At 38.2% G+C, this 17349-nt stretch overlaps 1 protein-coding gene and 1 long non-coding RNA gene across 2 annotated transcripts; one reads left to right on the forward strand and one right to left on the reverse strand.

The window, feature by feature from the left end:
• The first annotated feature begins 2165 nt into the window (after positions 1-2165).
• On the forward strand, positions 2166-15101 carry nlrp3l (NACHT, LRR and PYD domains-containing protein 3-like). Its single transcript, XM_089131104.1, has 11 exons — positions 2166-2465; positions 2611-2639; positions 2916-3065; positions 3302-3346; positions 3445-5131; positions 5392-5463; positions 5565-5633; positions 6181-6438; positions 13570-13656; positions 13973-14086; positions 14320-15101. The coding sequence occupies exons 2-11, from the start codon at positions 2624-2626 to the stop codon at positions 14336-14338; spliced, it is 2517 nt and encodes an 838-aa protein (XP_088987230.1). The 5' UTR covers positions 2166-2465; positions 2611-2623; the 3' UTR covers positions 14339-15101.
• Positions 15102-15113: 12 nt separating this feature from the next.
• LOC148981422 (uncharacterized) lies at positions 15114-17095 on the reverse strand. Its single transcript, XR_016168523.1, has 3 exons — positions 16970-17095; positions 16687-16737; positions 15114-16591 (listed from the first exon to the last, which is right to left on the reverse strand). It is a non-coding gene; the product is annotated as an uncharacterized LOC148981422 (long non-coding RNA).
• Positions 17096-17349: the final 254 nt, after the last annotated feature.

Consider the following 17349-nt stretch of genomic DNA (forward strand, 5'->3'; position numbering starts at 1 on the left):
TAGCTTTTAGGTACACAATAAGTGCATTGTATCGTTGTATCTTTTAAATGTTAGAGCATAATAGTTAAGGACACACTTAATATAAAGTGGAACCCAGTTTATTTATTTATTTTCAGTGTGTGCGGTCATGTATGCAGCCATCAAGGTGGACCTCACACAGCAGTGTCATTACATGGACATTTATCTACTTTATCATAGAAGGCTTTAATAAAATAAAGCTAACAGACATAGGCGTCATACCACCAGATTTCGTCATGAGTCATTTTGTACCCACCACTTTTAACTTCCGTCCATTAATTTGACTTTTGGTTCGATTTTTTGGACCATTTTCAGTGATTATGAGGAGCAATATGAGAGAGAAATCATTGTCTGACCCAGCAAAAAGAAACAACAACACTATAGGCCTAATACATTTTTTATTGATTTTTATGTTCGCATTATGAGGGAAAAAACAACCTGTCAGTTCTCGTTTACGGATGTGAGCGTTCTGAAAGCGGCACTAAATGACTTCTTTAAAACTTTCATAGAGACCTCTAACAGAACAGCTGCCCTTCTTTACATTTATTTTCGTTTTGTATTAATTATCGTAATTTTAATCAATGTTTCATGAACCAATTGTCTGGATTTATTTAATAAATAAGAAGTAAATATAGCAGAATCAGGACATGGAGGCGCCGGCGAGTGAATTGGAGATCGTCTCATAAATTAACCTAAACTCGGCTATAATGCATATTCACAGCGTATTTAGACAAATTTAGACGCATTTACAATCATTACTTTTACCGGTTCTTTGTTGCAAGCTTTATGCATGCGGTTGTGCGCTTGAGCACAAATTATGAGCTTTTGGCGATTTTTTTTATAATTATATTTTTTTAATTATAATATAGCCTAGTAAAAGTTTTTTTTTGTGTGTGTGTGTGAAAGTTTTGGGTGGGCCTGTTGAAAAGTGTGGCCGTGCCTGTGCTGCAGGACATCGTCTTTGAAAACATAACCTGCGTGAAAGAGAGAAAAATAATAATACGTCATTGCACCCAGCACTTCTGAAAATGCGCTTCCGAATGCGTCTCTGTCCCCAGAAGATTTCAAACCAAACCATGATACAAAAGATAGATTGACAGGTGACACTGCAATGACTACCCTTTTAAATTGCTAATTTAACCCTTACATTTTTTTTTTCTTTACATCAACAGGGTTCACTTGCGGAATGCTCCGAATGCAATCCTGGGCACGGTCCTCGGGGGTCAATGCCCTCTGCCCTGGAGAGTTCAGCTTCATTTAATTTTTTTCTAAATGCAATACATTTTCAGTGAAATCAATTCTGATTTAAAATAGTAATGCATATGTTAACAAACTGACCCACTGTACCTTTTATCATGCAGATGATTTGTATGAATTTATGATCACAAGCTTGGATGTGTTCTGTCAGTGCTTGAGGAAGGTAAAGTAAGTGGAGAACTGAAAAAAAATTCTCATTTCAGTAAACTGCTGGTTAGGTATATGCCACATGGTGTCCGGTAAGAGACTTGGTGAAAAGATGTTGGACAATTGACATGCCATCTCCTTTTCTCTCTTTCTTTTTCTATTTTTAGCCCCACAGCATTTTGTTTTATCCATCTTTTTCGACGACAACTCACTACTTGTACCTGCTCTCTCCAAGTACACCTCACGGCGCCCCCGCCCGCTCGCGATATTACCTGCCCCCCTTCTCCATGAGGGCGCCTACTCTAGCCTGGCTGTTAGTCCTCTAAAATTTTATATAACATTGAAGGAATGCAGAAATTATTTAGAAACGCACAACGGCAGCTACATATAGAAATACAATATAGCCAATAATTTATTTTTATTTTTTTTACCATCGCTTTGGCGCCCCCCATTGTGCGCCGCATAGCGCATACCCACTTTTTGCGCCACTGTTTATATGTTTACTTAAATGTTATATGGTGTTTTACCAAAGTGTCTAATCCTTTCTTTACAGATAAATTGCTTTAATAGCAATTAAGGTGACCTGTAAAATACTTCTGCTGTCAGGAAAGCCAAATCAAGTTCTTATACCTGTCCTGACCTGAGCACAAGCTCCCATTCTAATCCTGAAAGCCTTAAATACCCTATTTAAATATGATTAAATTCCTTTAAATTGATAATATCACATGTATTACCTCCACTGCTGTGCTGTCTTGATGGTTGAAACGCTTTTCTGGTTTTGCACTTTGCAGACGGTCCCTTCGGATATGTCTTTCAGCCGCCTACGCGTAGAGAGGTCCATGTATTTTGTCCACTGCGAAGGAAAGCTTGTTTCGGGGGAAATTAGATTGCAGCTGCTTGTCCACGTTACGACGGTTAAAAAGAGGTGTTTTCTGTGTATTAACAAAGTTTTGGTCACGAGTTATTGAATCGAGTCCGGGAAGTTTGAATCTGTTAATTTATTGCCAATCTACTCATTCAGTTTTTCTACGGCTTGAAAAAAGGTAACGTCGCAAAACTAAAACTTGTTCTACCGGAAAGACTTGCTTTTATCACTATATGTTTTTCTTTTAAGTGTATCAATGAAAAAGTTTAGAAAATTCACATTCACTTTTGTATTATTGATTGTGTGTGTTTTTTTTCTTACAGACGATGATCTGAAATGGACACTTTTTACAGTATGTCAACTAATGTTAGGCATATTCTAATTATTATGGTTTTGGGTGTAATGATTTCATCAGTCAAAACTAAAGAACTTAAGTTAATCTTTCAAGATTTATTTTTAAAGTAAAAGTGCTTTTAAAACGAAAAGTTGTCAAATCTTTCTCTACTCCGCTGTGCACACAGCTTGTATTGTACCAAATTAGTGTTCATTTCATTCGTGATATTTTAGGCTAAAAGCAACAACACTAATACACTGTTATTGGGTGTCTAAATTTTCCCCTGCTATGTAGAATCCTTCAGTAAGAAGAATTTCAGTATTTCCTCATCTCACTCTGGGCCAAATGTGAGCACTTCAGCTCAGAGCGGAAGCCATATTACAACACCTGTACTCACTAACAATGCAATAACAGGGAATGTCCACATCATACATAATGCACCTGGTAAGAAACACATGTTGCACTTTCATAGATTCTAAAAATATAGTCTATTATATATTGTATCTCCTTTTGTCACATGTTCTCAGGTCACATGTTAAAATGTATTCATTGTTCTATTAGAAGAAGGATCTAACAGATACTTGCTAACACAAATATTAATGCAGCCTATGTTTTAGATTAAGCTGTTGACAATTTATAATTTATTGACATTTAAAGAAATTTTGTCTTATTTTCTGCAGGCTTTACTTTGTATCGGCCACCCTCTGAAAAAACACAAACCTTGGGTAATGGATAAATCTGATAAGTTTCGGATGTTGACCAAATCATAATTTGTTTTAAAATGCACTAACCCTGTTTAAAATTGCTTATTTTATGTGTGCAGCAACAAGGTCAGTGATTTTAAAATATAAGAAGCTGATCTTCAGCGAGCATCAGTGTGTGACCGAGTATAACTCACGGCCTGGTGAACATGTGCTGCTGTCTGAGCGCTACACACAACCTCTGATCATTCAGAAACATAGAGATCCAAAAGAGAGAGAAGAAGAGATCTGCTCGAGTGGAGAGAGCTTCCAGCGGGTCCTCAGCTCCAGGAGCAGTGATGACTCTGTCCACCTGAACTCTCTGTTTGACCCAGATAGTCACGGGATCAGTCCTAGTGCTGTTATACTGCAGGGGAATTCTGGGAACGGGAAATCCTTCACTGTGCAGAAGATCATGATGGACTGGGCATCTGGTGACCTCTACAAAGAGCGGTTTGATATTGTGTTCCACTTAAAGTGTAAAGAAATAAACCGCATTCCTGGAAAAAAGAGTTTGGTGGAGATCTTGAGCTACAGCTGCAGTTTAACATCTGATCAGATCTCACAGATGTTACAACAGTCATCAGAGAAGGTGCTTTTCATCATTGATGGATTTGATGAACTGAGACTCACAGATGGCATGTCACCAAACACTGATCTGCTTCAGAAAGCCCCACCTGAGGTCATTCTTTGTGACCTGCTGAGGGGTCGAATCCTGCCAGAGTCCTTCCTGCTGGTCACCTCCAGATCTACAGCTACAGACACACTGAGTAAACTTCTCAAAGGACCTCAGCGTTTCTCTGAGATCATGGGCTTCTCTGAGAAGGGGATAGAGGAGTACTTCCAGAAGTTTTTTCAGAATGAGGATCTTTTCAGGAAGGCTTATACATTTGTGAAGGCAAATGAAACTCTCATCACCGCCTGTTCCATCCCTGTTGTCTGCTGGATCATCTGCACAACTATGAAGGAACGATTCAAAAGTGGTGCAGATGTAACAAGTGGACTGGAAACCACCACCTCCATCTATGTTGACTTCGTGTGCACTCTATTGAAGCATCACTGCCAGGGTTTGAGTCAGTCCGTCCCGACCCTGCTGAGGAGTCTGGGTCAGCTGGCAGAGAGAGGGATGCTGGAACAGCAGGTCCTGTTGGATGAGAAAACTGTCAATGAAACAGTTTCAGACCCTGCTGGCAATCCATTCCTGTGCAAGTTCCTCTCTAAGAGAAGAATCCACCAGGAGACGATGTTCAGTTTCATGCATCTCAGCTTTCAGGAGTTCTTCACTGCTCTGTACTGTGTCCTTCTGGATGAAGTAGAGTCCCAGAGGAAATGTACACAGCTATTTGATAACTCAGTTGATTATTTTCCTGGACGCTTTGCAGTTGTGTTGCAATTTGCATTTGGTCTGCTGAATAAGGATGTGAGATGCACACTTGAGAAACACGGTCTCTTTGTTCATCCAAAAACACAGGCGAATCTGAAAGAATGGATTTTGGAAAAGTTGCGTCATTACACGAGTACAGGTGGACCACTTTGTTTCATTCACTGTCTCTATGAACTTCATGAAGAGGACTTTGTTAAAGAAGGTATGGAAGTCATGAATACATTTAATCCATATGGTGCACCTTTAAGAAGAACAGACTGCTGGGCCCTGCTGTACTGCGCTCAGTGCTGTCAGTGCATAGAAGAACTCGCTCTCTATGACCCCACAATAACTTCTGAAAAGTTGCTTATAATTCTGCCAGTTCTCCACAAGTTTAAGTATGCAAGGTAAGTGCTTTGTTTCAAAACAGATACTCTGTGGATCTAATCAATATCTAATTTATTCTATTTTAGATATACATACCATCACTAATTGGTTTACTTTTATTTCTTGCTTGTGGATTTATTATTCTATCATTTAAATGTGTTTGTATACAGATACTTATTCTATTAATTTTACAAATGTGTCATTATGTTTTATTTTTTGTTATTGCAAGTTAACTTGATTATTTAGTCTGTGCATTCACCTTCTGGATTTGATTTTGAAGCTTGCGTATTGAAGGAGTTTCATCAGACTTGATGTGTGCTCTCACAAGAGAACAGACCCTGAGCTCTCATTGGTAATGTATCAAAATACATTTTATAAATTTCTTGTATTTTATATACATGAGCTTTTGTTCCATATTTAGTTTTTTTCTTCTTTTTGTCATTTGATTCACAGCTTTGATGTCTGCCTCCCATTTACACCATTTCTAACCATTAAACTGTCGATCAGTAAAGAGCTCTCCAGGTGAAGAAAAAGTGATTTTTTCTGTTCATTAATAGTTATTTCTCATGATAACAGAAAAGTTATGTGATGATTATATTTTGGACAACCAGTTATATCATCACCTTGTTCAATAACCATTACAGCTTAATCTACCAGTACACGTGTACGTCAAGTCAAGTCACCTTCATTTATATACCTCTTTATACACTAAAGATTGTTTCAAAGCAGCTTTACAGTGATAACGAGTACATTACATACATTTTAAAATACGTATAAGCCTTTTCCTGGCAAACATATGACATTTATCTGTCCTGTTTTTTTCTGCACGATCTAATACATTCAGAATTATGGTGGCAAGAATGCATCTAAATTGGTGACAGATCAAACAATAAAGTATCACACTTTAAGCTTCTGTGATTACTGCTGAGGATGCAAATAATGACTGGTCCACAACAGACCATGAATTGATCATAATAATTAATAAAGAAATCACAAAAAGTTATTCTAAGAAAACACTTGTTGGTTTACAGACATAACAACAACATTGATACCATTTTTTTTTTAATAGTATCCACATAAATCTTCCACAGTCTGGAGCATCTTTGCGATCACTCAGTCTCAGCTTTCCAAAACCAGATCTAATCGACATCGACTGGACCAGACTTTCTCAGACAATTCACAGTGGGGATTCAGATGTGATAATGTCTGTTCCCCTTTCTTTCTCTAATCTGAAAAAGATGGAAATGAGAGTGGACTGTCTAAGTAAGATGTGGTCTGCTTGGACTCTCCAAATCATGCAGAACTGCTTCAGTCTAACAGAACTCATGTGAGAAAAAAATATAAAATCACCTTCTGTCTTATTTCTATATGAATTTGTCTGTTGTTAGGAACTGTGTAGCCCTTATTTAAAGAGATAGTCCATCCAAAAATGAAAAAATCTGCCATTTATTTTACTCGCTCTCATGTTGTGCCAAACTTGCATTTTCTTCTTCTGAGGAACACAAAAAAAGTCATTTTAAAGAATGGTGGTCTCCCAAACAGCTTTGGATGCAATTGACTTCCATTGTATGAACAAAAAATACAATGGAATTCAATGTGATTTAATGTTTTCTTAACAACCTGTTTAAATTATCTGTTCGGCTGAAGAAAGTCAGTGATACAGGTTTGGAATGACATGGCCCTCATTCATTTAAATCACTATGTAATTGTTCAAATGAATATGTGTAAAAAAAAAAAAAAGTATAATAAATGGAAATATAGCTGCAAGCAGCCATTACCGGGGCCAAGCGCAAGAAGCGGCAACATATGCCAAAATGGCAAGGAGTGGCAGACCAACTGCAGCAAGGAGCAATTAAGGGCATTTTGAGAGAACTTTGGGCAAATGGCTAAAAAAATCACATAAACATTAACTTATAAGATGATTTAATGGGTTATCACTTTCGAACAATAGGTGGCGCAGTTACGAAATAGATGTGATGTGGTCAGAGGGAGGTGACAATGACACATGCAAAGTTTGGTGTCAAAATGTGAAGGCATTGCAGAGATAAAGCCTAAATAGTAATTTTGGCAGCATGCCTAAACTTTGATGCTGTGGTATACGAAAACGGTTTTGTCTATCATCGTGCAATTCATAACTTTTAGTCGGCACGGTCTGGAGATGACGCGATTAAATTTTCGTGAAAATCGGACAAACGGTCTAGGAGGAGTTCGAAAAAGAAGGTTTTTCAAAGAAATAAAGATGGCGGACAGGAAGTTTGGCTGATTATGCAAAACCTGATATCTATGTTTTCGGCATAACCCAAGGAATCTATTAAGATCAGTTTCATTGCAATAGGCAAATTTATTCAAAAGTTATTAGCGTTCTCAGAAATTAATTATAACTTTTGACCAACAGGTGGCGCTGTCTCAAAATCTTTTGAGTACATTCAGGGCATGCTGCTTATGGCACACACTGAGTTTCGTAATGTTAGACCAAAGCATTTGTTTAGTATAGCATTGTATTTCACAAAACTGTATTGAAGTCAATGGGAATTTCACGTTTTGTTCTATTATAGCGCCACCAAGAGGCTCAGTCCCACAATTTTTTTTATGTGTCCTCAGAGTGACCCCATACATATGTGTGTCAATTTTGGTGCAAATATCTCAATTTACTTCCGAGTTATAAACATTTATATGAAAAAACACGTAAAAAATGACTGACACATGACTTTGTTTGAATTTTACTACCCCTTACTATCAATATTTACACATTTGGGCATTGGCGTATAGTTAACAAGCTATGATTCCGTGTTTCTGGCGGTGGTTTCGTCTCGATCGGAACAGCGGTTTTGAAGATATCGCCAAGTGTTTTTTTCGCGCTAAATCGCTACGCTACGCCATCCGTGAGACGAAACCCGACATATTTGGTATCGTTGGACTCGGCAACGATTCAGGACCTCAAAAATATGACTCCCGTGAAAATAAGTGTACCACACCCAAAGTTATAAGCGTTTGAATAAAACAATTCACCACTAGGTGGCGCTGTTTCGAAACTTCTCAGGCTCCTTCAGGGCATCGTACTGATGACCCATAACGAGTTTCGTAACAATTCGTTCATGCGTTCAAAAAATACAGCATTTTAGCACATAATTCAAAATGGCCGACAGCCAAAATGGCCGATCTGGGAAAATTGGATATCGGTCGACTCGGCATGACGCCCTGAATCTAACGAGACCAAGTTTTTGATTTTTGGAGAAACCGTTCAGAAGTTACGAGCAAAAATAGCCATTTTTCATATCTCCGGACCACTAGGTGGCGCTGCGCCGAAACGCAGCACGTAGCCTCAGGTCATGCTTGTGATAACACGTACCAAGTTTGGTGTGAAAACGAGTAAGCGTTGCGGAGATACAACCTCACGTCTGTTTTCGCAAGCGCTACGTAAATTTTGTTTACGCGTTTATCGAAAACGGTTATTCGAATCATCTTGAATTCCATAACTTTTTGTCAGCACTGCCTGGAGATGATCCGGTGCGATTTTGGTGAAAATCGGACAAACCGTCTAGGACGAGTTCGCAAAAGTAGGTTTTTTGGAAAATTCAAAATGGCGGCCGTTTTTTTATGACGGAAAATGACGTCATAGGGTGCGATCGAATCGGCATGAGCTCAGGAACAAGAGGAAAAAAGAATTTTGTTGATAGGCCTTACGGTTCAAAAGTTATTAGCATAATAAAAGTGAAACTTTGGACAGTTGGTGGCGCTAGAGGGAATGAGTTAGAGACACCAAAATTGGTGTATTTAAAGTTGGGACTGTCCTCTATCAGAATGTCAAACCAAAACAACTTTCCCGCAAACCGGTCTATGGGCTGCCATAGACGCCCAGTCGGAAGAAGAATAATAATAATAAATATAGCTGCAAGCAGCCATTACCGGGGCCAAGCGCAAGAAGCGGCAACATATGCCAAAATGGCTAGGAGTGGCAGACCAACTGCAGCAAGGAGCAATTACGGGCATTTTGAGAGAAATTTTGGCAAATGGCTAAAAAAATCACATAAACATTACCTTATAAGATGATTTAATGGGTTATCACTTTCGAACAATAGGTGGCGCAGTTACGAAATAGATGGGATGTGGTCAGAGTGAGGTGACAATGACACATGCAAAGTTTGGTGTCAAAATGTGAAGGCATTGCAGAGATAAAGCCTAAATAGTAATTTTGGCAGCATGCCTAAACTTTGATGCTGTGTTATACCAAAAAGGTTTTGTCTATCATCGTGCAATTCATAACTTTTAGTCGGCACAGTCTGGAGATGATACGATTAAATTTTCGTGAAAATTGGACAAACGGTCTAGGAGGAGTTCGAAAAAGAAGGTTTTTCAAAGAAATAAAGATGACGGACAGGAAGTTTGTCTGATTATGGAAATCCTGATATCTATGTTTTCAGCATAACCCAACGAATCTATTAAGATCAGTTTCATTGCAATAGGCAAATTTATTCAAAAGTTATTAGCGTTCTCAGAAATTAATTATAACTTTTGACCAACAGGTGGCGCTGTCTCAAAATCTTTTGAGTACATTCAGGGCATGCTGCTTATGGCACACACTGAGTTTCGTAATGTTAGACCAAAGCATTTGTTTAGTATAGCATTGTATTTCACAAAACTGTATTGAAGTCAATGGGAATTTCACGTTTTGTTCTATTATAGCGCCACCAAGAGGCTCAGTCCCACAATTTTTTTTATGTGTCCTCAGAGTGACCCCATACATATGTGTGTCAATTTTGGTGCAAATATCTCAATTTACTTCCGAGTTATAAACATTTATATGAAAAAACACGTAAAAAATGACTGACACATGACTTTGTTTGAATTTTACTACCCCTTACTATCAATATTTACGCATTTGGGCATTGGCGTATAGTTAACAAGCTATGATTCCGTGTTTCTGGCGGTGGTTTCGTCTCGATCGGAACAGCGGTTTTGAAGATATCGCCAAGTGTTTTTTTCGCGCTAAATCGCTACGCTACGCCATCCGTGAGACGAAACCCGACATATTTGGTATCGTTGGACTCGGCAACGATTCAGGACCTCAAAAATATGACTCCCGTGAAAATAAGTGTACCACACCCAAAGTTATAAGCGTTTGAATAAAACAATTCACCACTAGGTGGCGCTGTTTCGAAACTTCTCAGGCTCCTTCAGGGCATCGTACTGATGACCCATAACGAGTTTCGTAACAATTCGTTCATGCGTTCAAAAAATACAGCATTTTAGCACATAATTCAAAATGGCCGACAGCCAAAATGGCCGATCTGGGAAAATTGGATATCGGTCGACTCGGCATGACGCCCTGAATCTAACGAGACCAAGTTTTTGATTTTTGGAGAAACCGTTCAGAAGTTATGAGCGAAAATAGCCATTTTTCATATCTCCGGACCACTAGGTGGCGCTGCGCCGAAACGCAGCACGTAGCCTCAGCTCATGCTTGTGATAACACGTACCAAGTTTGGTGTGAAAACGAGTAAGCGTTGCGGAGATACAACCTCACGTCTGTTTTCGCAAGCGTTACGTAAAATTAGTTTGCGCGTTTATCGAAAACGGTTATTCGAATTATCTTGAATTCCATAACTTTTTGTTAGCACTGCCTGGAGATGATCCGGTGCGATTTTGGTGAAAATCGGACAAACGGTCTAGGACGAGTTCGCAAAAGTACGTTTTTTGGAAAATTCAAAATGGCGGCCATGTTTTTATGACGGAAAATGACGTCATAGGGTGCGATCGAATCGGCATGAGCTCAGGAACAAGAGGAAAAAAGAATTTTGTTGATAGGTCTTACGGTTCAAAAGTTATTAGCATAATAAAAGTGAAACTTTGGACAGTTGGTGGCGCTAGAGGGAATGAGTTAGAGACACCAAAATTGGTGTATTTAAAGTTGGGACTGTCCTCTATCAGAATGTCAAACCAAAACAACTTTCCCGCAAACCGGTCTATGGGCTGCCATAGACGCCAAGTCGGAAGAAGAATAATAATAATAATAATAATAATAAATATAGCTGCAAGCAGCCATTACCGGGGCCAAGCGCAAGAAGCGGCAACATATGCCAAAATGGCAAGGAGTGGCAGACCAACTGCAGCAAGGAGCAATTAAGGGCATTTTGAGAGAACTTTGGGCAAATGGCTAAGAAAATCACATAAACATTAACTTATAAGATGATTTAATGGGTTATCACTTTCGAACAATAGGTGGCGCAGTTACGAAATAGATGTGATGTGGTCAGAGTGAGGTGACAATGACACATGCAAAGTTTGGTGTCAAAATGTGAAGGCATTGCAGAGATAAAGCCTAAATAGTAATTTTGGCAGCATGCCTAAACTTTGATGCTGTGGTATACAAAAACGGTTTTGTCTATCATCGTGCAATTCATAACTTTTAGTCGGCACGGTCTGGAGATGATACGATTCAATTTTCGTGAAAATCGGACAAACGGTCTAGGAGGAGTTCGAAAAAGAAGGTTTTTCAAAGAAATAAAGATGGCGAACAGGACGTTTGTCTGATTATGGAAAACCTGATATCTATGTTTTCGGCATAACCGAAGGAATCTATTAAGATCAGTTTCATTGCAATAGGCAAATTTATTCAAAAGTTATTAGCGTTCTCAGAAATTAATTATAACTTTTGACCAACAGGTGGCGCTGTCTCAAAATCTTTTGTGTACCTTCAGGGCATGCTGCTTATGGCACACACTGAGTTTTGTAATATTACACCAATGCATTTGTTTAGTATAGCATTTTATTTCACAAAACTCTATTGAAGTCAATGGGAATTTCACGTTTTGTTCTATTATAGCGCCACCAAGAGGCTCAGTCCCACAATTTTTTTTATGTGTCCTCAGAGTGACCCCATACATATGTGTGTCAATTTTGGTGCAAATATCTCAATTCACTTCTGAGTTATAAACATTTATATGAAAAAACACGTAAAAAATGACTGACACATGACTTTGTTTGAATTTTACTACCCCTTACTATCAATATTTTCGCATTTGGGTATTAGCAAATAGTTAACAAGCTATGATTCCGTGTTTCTGACGGTGGTTTCGTCTCGATCGGAACAGCGGTTTTGAAGATATCGCCAAGTGTTTTTTTCGCGCTAAATCGCTATGCTACACCAACCGTAAGACGAAACCCAGCATGTTTAGTATCGTTGGACTCGGCAACGATTCAGGACCTCAAAAATATGACTCCCGTGAAAATAAGTGTACCACACCCAAAGTTATAAGCGTTTGAAAAAAAAAATTCACCACTAGGTGGCGCTGTTTCGAAACTTCTCAGGCTCCTTCAGGGCATCGTACTGATGACCCATACCGAGTTTCGTAACAATTCGTTCATGCGTTCAAAAAATACAGCATTTTAGCACATAATTCAAAATGGCCGACAGCCAAAATGGCCGATCTGGGAAAATTGGATATCAGTCGACTCGGCATGATGCCCTGAATCTAACGAGATGAAGTTTATGATTTTTGGACAAACCGTTCATAAGTTACGAGCAAAAATAGCCATTTTTCATATCTCCGGACCACTAGGTGGCGCTGCGACGAAACGCAGCAGGTAGCCTCAGGTCATGCTTGTGATGACACGTACCAAGTTTGGTCTGAAAACGAGTAAGCGTTGCGGAGATACAGCCTCACGTCTGTTTTCGCAAGCGCTACGTAAAATTTGTTTACGCGTTTATCGAAAACGGTTATTCGAATCATCTTGAATTCCATAACTTTTTGTCAGCACTGCCTGGAGATGATCCGGTGCGATTTTGGTGAAAATCGGACAAACCGTCTAGGACGAGTTCGCAAAAGTAGGTTTTTTGGAAAATTCAAAATGGCGGCCGTTTTTTTATGACGGAAAATGACGTCATAGGGTGCGATCGAATCGGCATGAGCTCAGGAACAAGAGGAAAAAAGAATTTTGTTGATAGGCCTTACGGTTCAAAAGTTATTAGCATAATAAAAGTGAAATTTTGGACAGTTGGTGGCGCTAGAGGGAATGCGTTAGAGACACCAAAATTGGTGTATTTAAAGTTGGGACTGTCCTCTATCAGAATGTCAAACCAAAACAACTTTCCCGCAAACCGGTCTATGGGCTGCCATAGACGCCCAGTCGGAAGAAGAATAATAATAATAATAATAATAATAAGAACCGGCACAGATACAATAGGTGCCTCCGCACCTTCGGTGCTTGGCCCCTAATAATAAGAACCGGCACAGATACAATAGGTGCCTCCGCACCTTCGGTGCTTGGCCCCTAATAATAGGAACCGGCACAGATACAATAGGTGCCTCCGCACCTTCGGTGCTTGGCCCCTAATAATAATAATAATAAGAACCGGCACAGATACAATAGGTGCCTCCGCACCTTCGGTGCTTGGCCCCTAATTATCAGTCCCTAAAATCTAAATAATCGTATGTGTATAATGTGTCTCCATATATAGGGTAACAGCTGACTTTTTACTGGAGGAAGGAATCAAGATCTTGCAGTGGTCACGCACAAGACCAGCCTGTATTGTGACAGTCCAGGGGTTTGTGGTTTATCATCATACATTTTGCATCAATAAATGTCTTTTCCATGCAATTTTATGGAGACTAGATCTTTCAACCTTTAAAAGGGACACAAAAAACATGAATGCATAAATTATGAATATTCCAGAAACAAACCAAAAGTTTGAGAATTGCTATTCATACATTTATTTTTCTTTACATTAACCCTAGATTTCCTAACTGTTAGCAGTCAATAACAACTAAAATTGTCTGTTTCTCCAAAAATTAATTGTTACAGCAGTTTGTCAGGTTTGTTAAAGACTGTAGTGATGCTGTGCTTTGTGCTTTCTGATGAAGGTGCATATGCAATAAACAAAAATGCATACTTTTGTGTGAAAGTCTGCTTAGCTGCAACCAGGAGGTGAGGATTCATCTCAATTCCCAGGGCTTTTTTATGAAGACTTTGCGAAAGTAAGCTATGACTAATATTAACACTAAGAATGCACCAGTAATAAGATACACCAATGATGAGAACTGTATGACTGATTTATACAATTACATATTAATATTGTACATTAAATGTACAAGTTTTCAGTGTAATAGCATATGAGCAGTGTGGATCTTAACATACTGGTCGGCTTTGAATATAGACATATTTCTTCATGATTTATGTGTTTTGTCTCTTGTCTCTCTTCATTTCTAAGGCCCTTATTTATGAGCTAATGGCACAGCTTGATAACTTGGAGAAAACTGCTAAAGCAGCATCTTTACCTAGGACCGTGAGTGGTAATGAAGACATCAACCAAAATATATCTATTTACATGCATGTATAGTAATAGTCATGTCAATTTATTTGTATATTGCGTTTGCGTTTCACAATACATATTGTTTCAAAGCAGCTTTACAGAGTTTTACGATGTTGATGCTTATTGTCTAATTAACCGTTTAGAGCTGAATGGTATAGTTTATATCTGAAGAATGAGATTTGAGATTGCTTTATAATATATCGCGTGACCATGTAAGAGTATTGTATGTATACATGCAGAACAAAATTGAATAGTATATGGGGTTTTAATTTACGCAGTGAAATGTCAAATTATCTATATGTAAGGTTTTGTACAATTTATAATAATTTGGTGTATTGACAAACCTATTTACTAGTATTTGATGATGTTTATCACTGCCACAGATAAATGACAGGTTTTAAGATTTTGGTCATATTTTAGGGACTTCATTATTGGTGCCTTTTAGAAAAGTCATATTAGAATCTGGAATTTATGTGTTTTGATTTTACAGTATTGAGACTTAAAAACAAACGAATAAAACATAAAAACAAAATTTCTGTCTCTGTATTTGAAGTTACATCGATCATTAATTAAAGGAAGGTGGCACATCCAGAAACAATTCACACAAAAGTCTAATCTTGTTCTATTTAGATGTTCAAATGTACCGGTATATATCTCTGCAGCAGCTTGTTTTCTCACTCAGCAGCTATATGGTTGTATTGAATATTTAAACAGCAATGTCTGTGAATGTATTGGCAGTAGCAATACTTGCTCTGCACTTGCTCATCAGTGTGTCTGTGCGTCATCATTGCCGGTGTGTCTGTCTGTTATGTTAATTGCATATCTCTTGAACCGTTCACTCACTGTAAACCCTAATGGTCAAAATAATTAATTGGTTTGAGTAGGCCAAACTTAAATTCAACGAATTAGTTCAGTCAAATTAATTTTTATGAGTATTTAGCACTTTCTTTTTCTTTCAAGTTCACAGAACTGATATATTTTATGTAAACTGAACTGTTTCATTGTTTTGAGTTTTATGATATTATATATTTTAATTTAGACGAACTTAAGTTTAACTGAAACGGCTGGGATATCTATTTCCCAGCATGCTTTGCCGATGGCAAAAAAGATTAATGTTAAGTGTGAGATTTAGTAGTGATTAATGTTTTGTTATGCTAATTTAGAAGAATTTCTGTTAATGTTGGCTTTAGGATATAGTTACCATCATGGTGACAAGTGGTGTGTAAGTGCTTATAACATACTGTTTCTAATATGTTAGCATTTACTACGTCAGCAGATTAGCTTTTAAAGCTAACTAAGTTTATACTATTAAAAATGATTTGAGTTCTGCCAACTTATTCGGGTTTACAGTGTACTTCATAGATTTAAGTTATAGTAACTAATAAGTACTATTAACTTTATTTACTCAAGTTATCTTAATAATAAGTTATTGAGTTATAGAAACAAATCTCATATATTTTATGCTTAAATTGTTTGAGTTAATAAACTTAAATGATTTAAGGCAATCGGTTTCCTCAAACGGTTTGAGTTGAACTAACTCATCAGGTTTTACAGCGTTCGTTCGATGGGTTTCAAACTTGACAGGTGTCTTGCTACGGGCACGAGTAAGTGCAGTACCAAGTTTGACGTTGCTTAGATTATAAATACAAAAGATATCGTTAAATATATCGTTAAAAGAAGCACACATTGAAGTTGTGGTTTAAAAATAAACATTTGTCAGCTAAACATAGAAGCATATGAGTAACAATATTCAATTTGAAATGTAATATGCAAAATGACAATGTAATATGTAAAATGGCATTGCATTCTCTATTTAAATTCACATTTTATATTACCAGTCTAGCAACGTTTGGTGCAAAATGAAAATGAAATTACATAATTTACATTTGCCATTTCATACACTAGTTTTAATATGCATATTGAAACGCTTATAAGTGGCAAAATGAAAATGAAAATGCTGACCACATGATGTGCCGCGCATTCTTCTCCTCAATGCGGCCGCCGCTGTGTCGAACACATTCATGCAGTGCGAGAAATGCTCGAGGACCATGACGTAGAAGTCCTGCTGGTCCTGCCAGTCCAGCAGCTTGATGATGTCCATCGCTGGACCATTTTTACTGGCCAGGATTGTCAGAGCGACTTCTTTTGGAAGGGGGTTGGGATGATCAGGCTGGAAGAAAGAAATATTATATGATGTCAGATGGTTTTAACTTGGGACAGTTTAGTTAAACACAGTTTGTCTGCTGGAAAATCACTACTACTCACAATGCTGATACATTCTGTGCTTTAAGTCTTTGGGATGAATTTCACTGCCACCTGATGGACAAAACAAAAAGCAATTAATGTGTGTGGAGATCATATCATAAATTCCAAGCAAGAATTTAAACCCTAACAGGTCAAGAAGAGCCATAATTAGTGAATATATGATACAGTAAGATGCATCTTGCATAGGATAAAGTGAGAAATCAAAGGATGAGAAATAATTCAGATCAAAAACAATTTGCAAAACTAGGCTAGTAGTGGTAAGTTTTTAAAAAAAAAGTCAAACCTTCTGGCCATCCGCCAAACTAATGCCTTCATAGATGGCACCAAATCCATCTTGCCCCAGCTTACGGCCAATTGTATATCGGCAGCAAAAGTTGTCTGTTAAAAGATGAAGAGAAGAAGACGATGTTTGGACTGTGGCAGGAAACTCACCCTCAGGTCTCATGTTCTCTTGGTTATGGAGACGAGATGTTTGTTTCACCCGCTGTCAGATGGACTGGAGCGTTGTGGACTTGAGTTTGAAGCTCTTCTTTCACCAGAGGCTCAGCAGCGGGAAGGACTTCAGGATCATCGACAGGAGGTTCCTCGAGATCAATGACCTCTACACATCTAGAGATGTACTGTAGAGACTTTAGATCTAAAGAGGAGAATATCAGCACAAGT

This window comes from Pimephales promelas, chromosome 5 (assembly GCF_988280905.1).
Source record: "Pimephales promelas chromosome 5, fPimPro1.hap1.1, whole genome shotgun sequence".
NCBI lineage: Eukaryota > Metazoa > Chordata > Actinopteri > Cypriniformes > Leuciscidae > Pimephales > Pimephales promelas.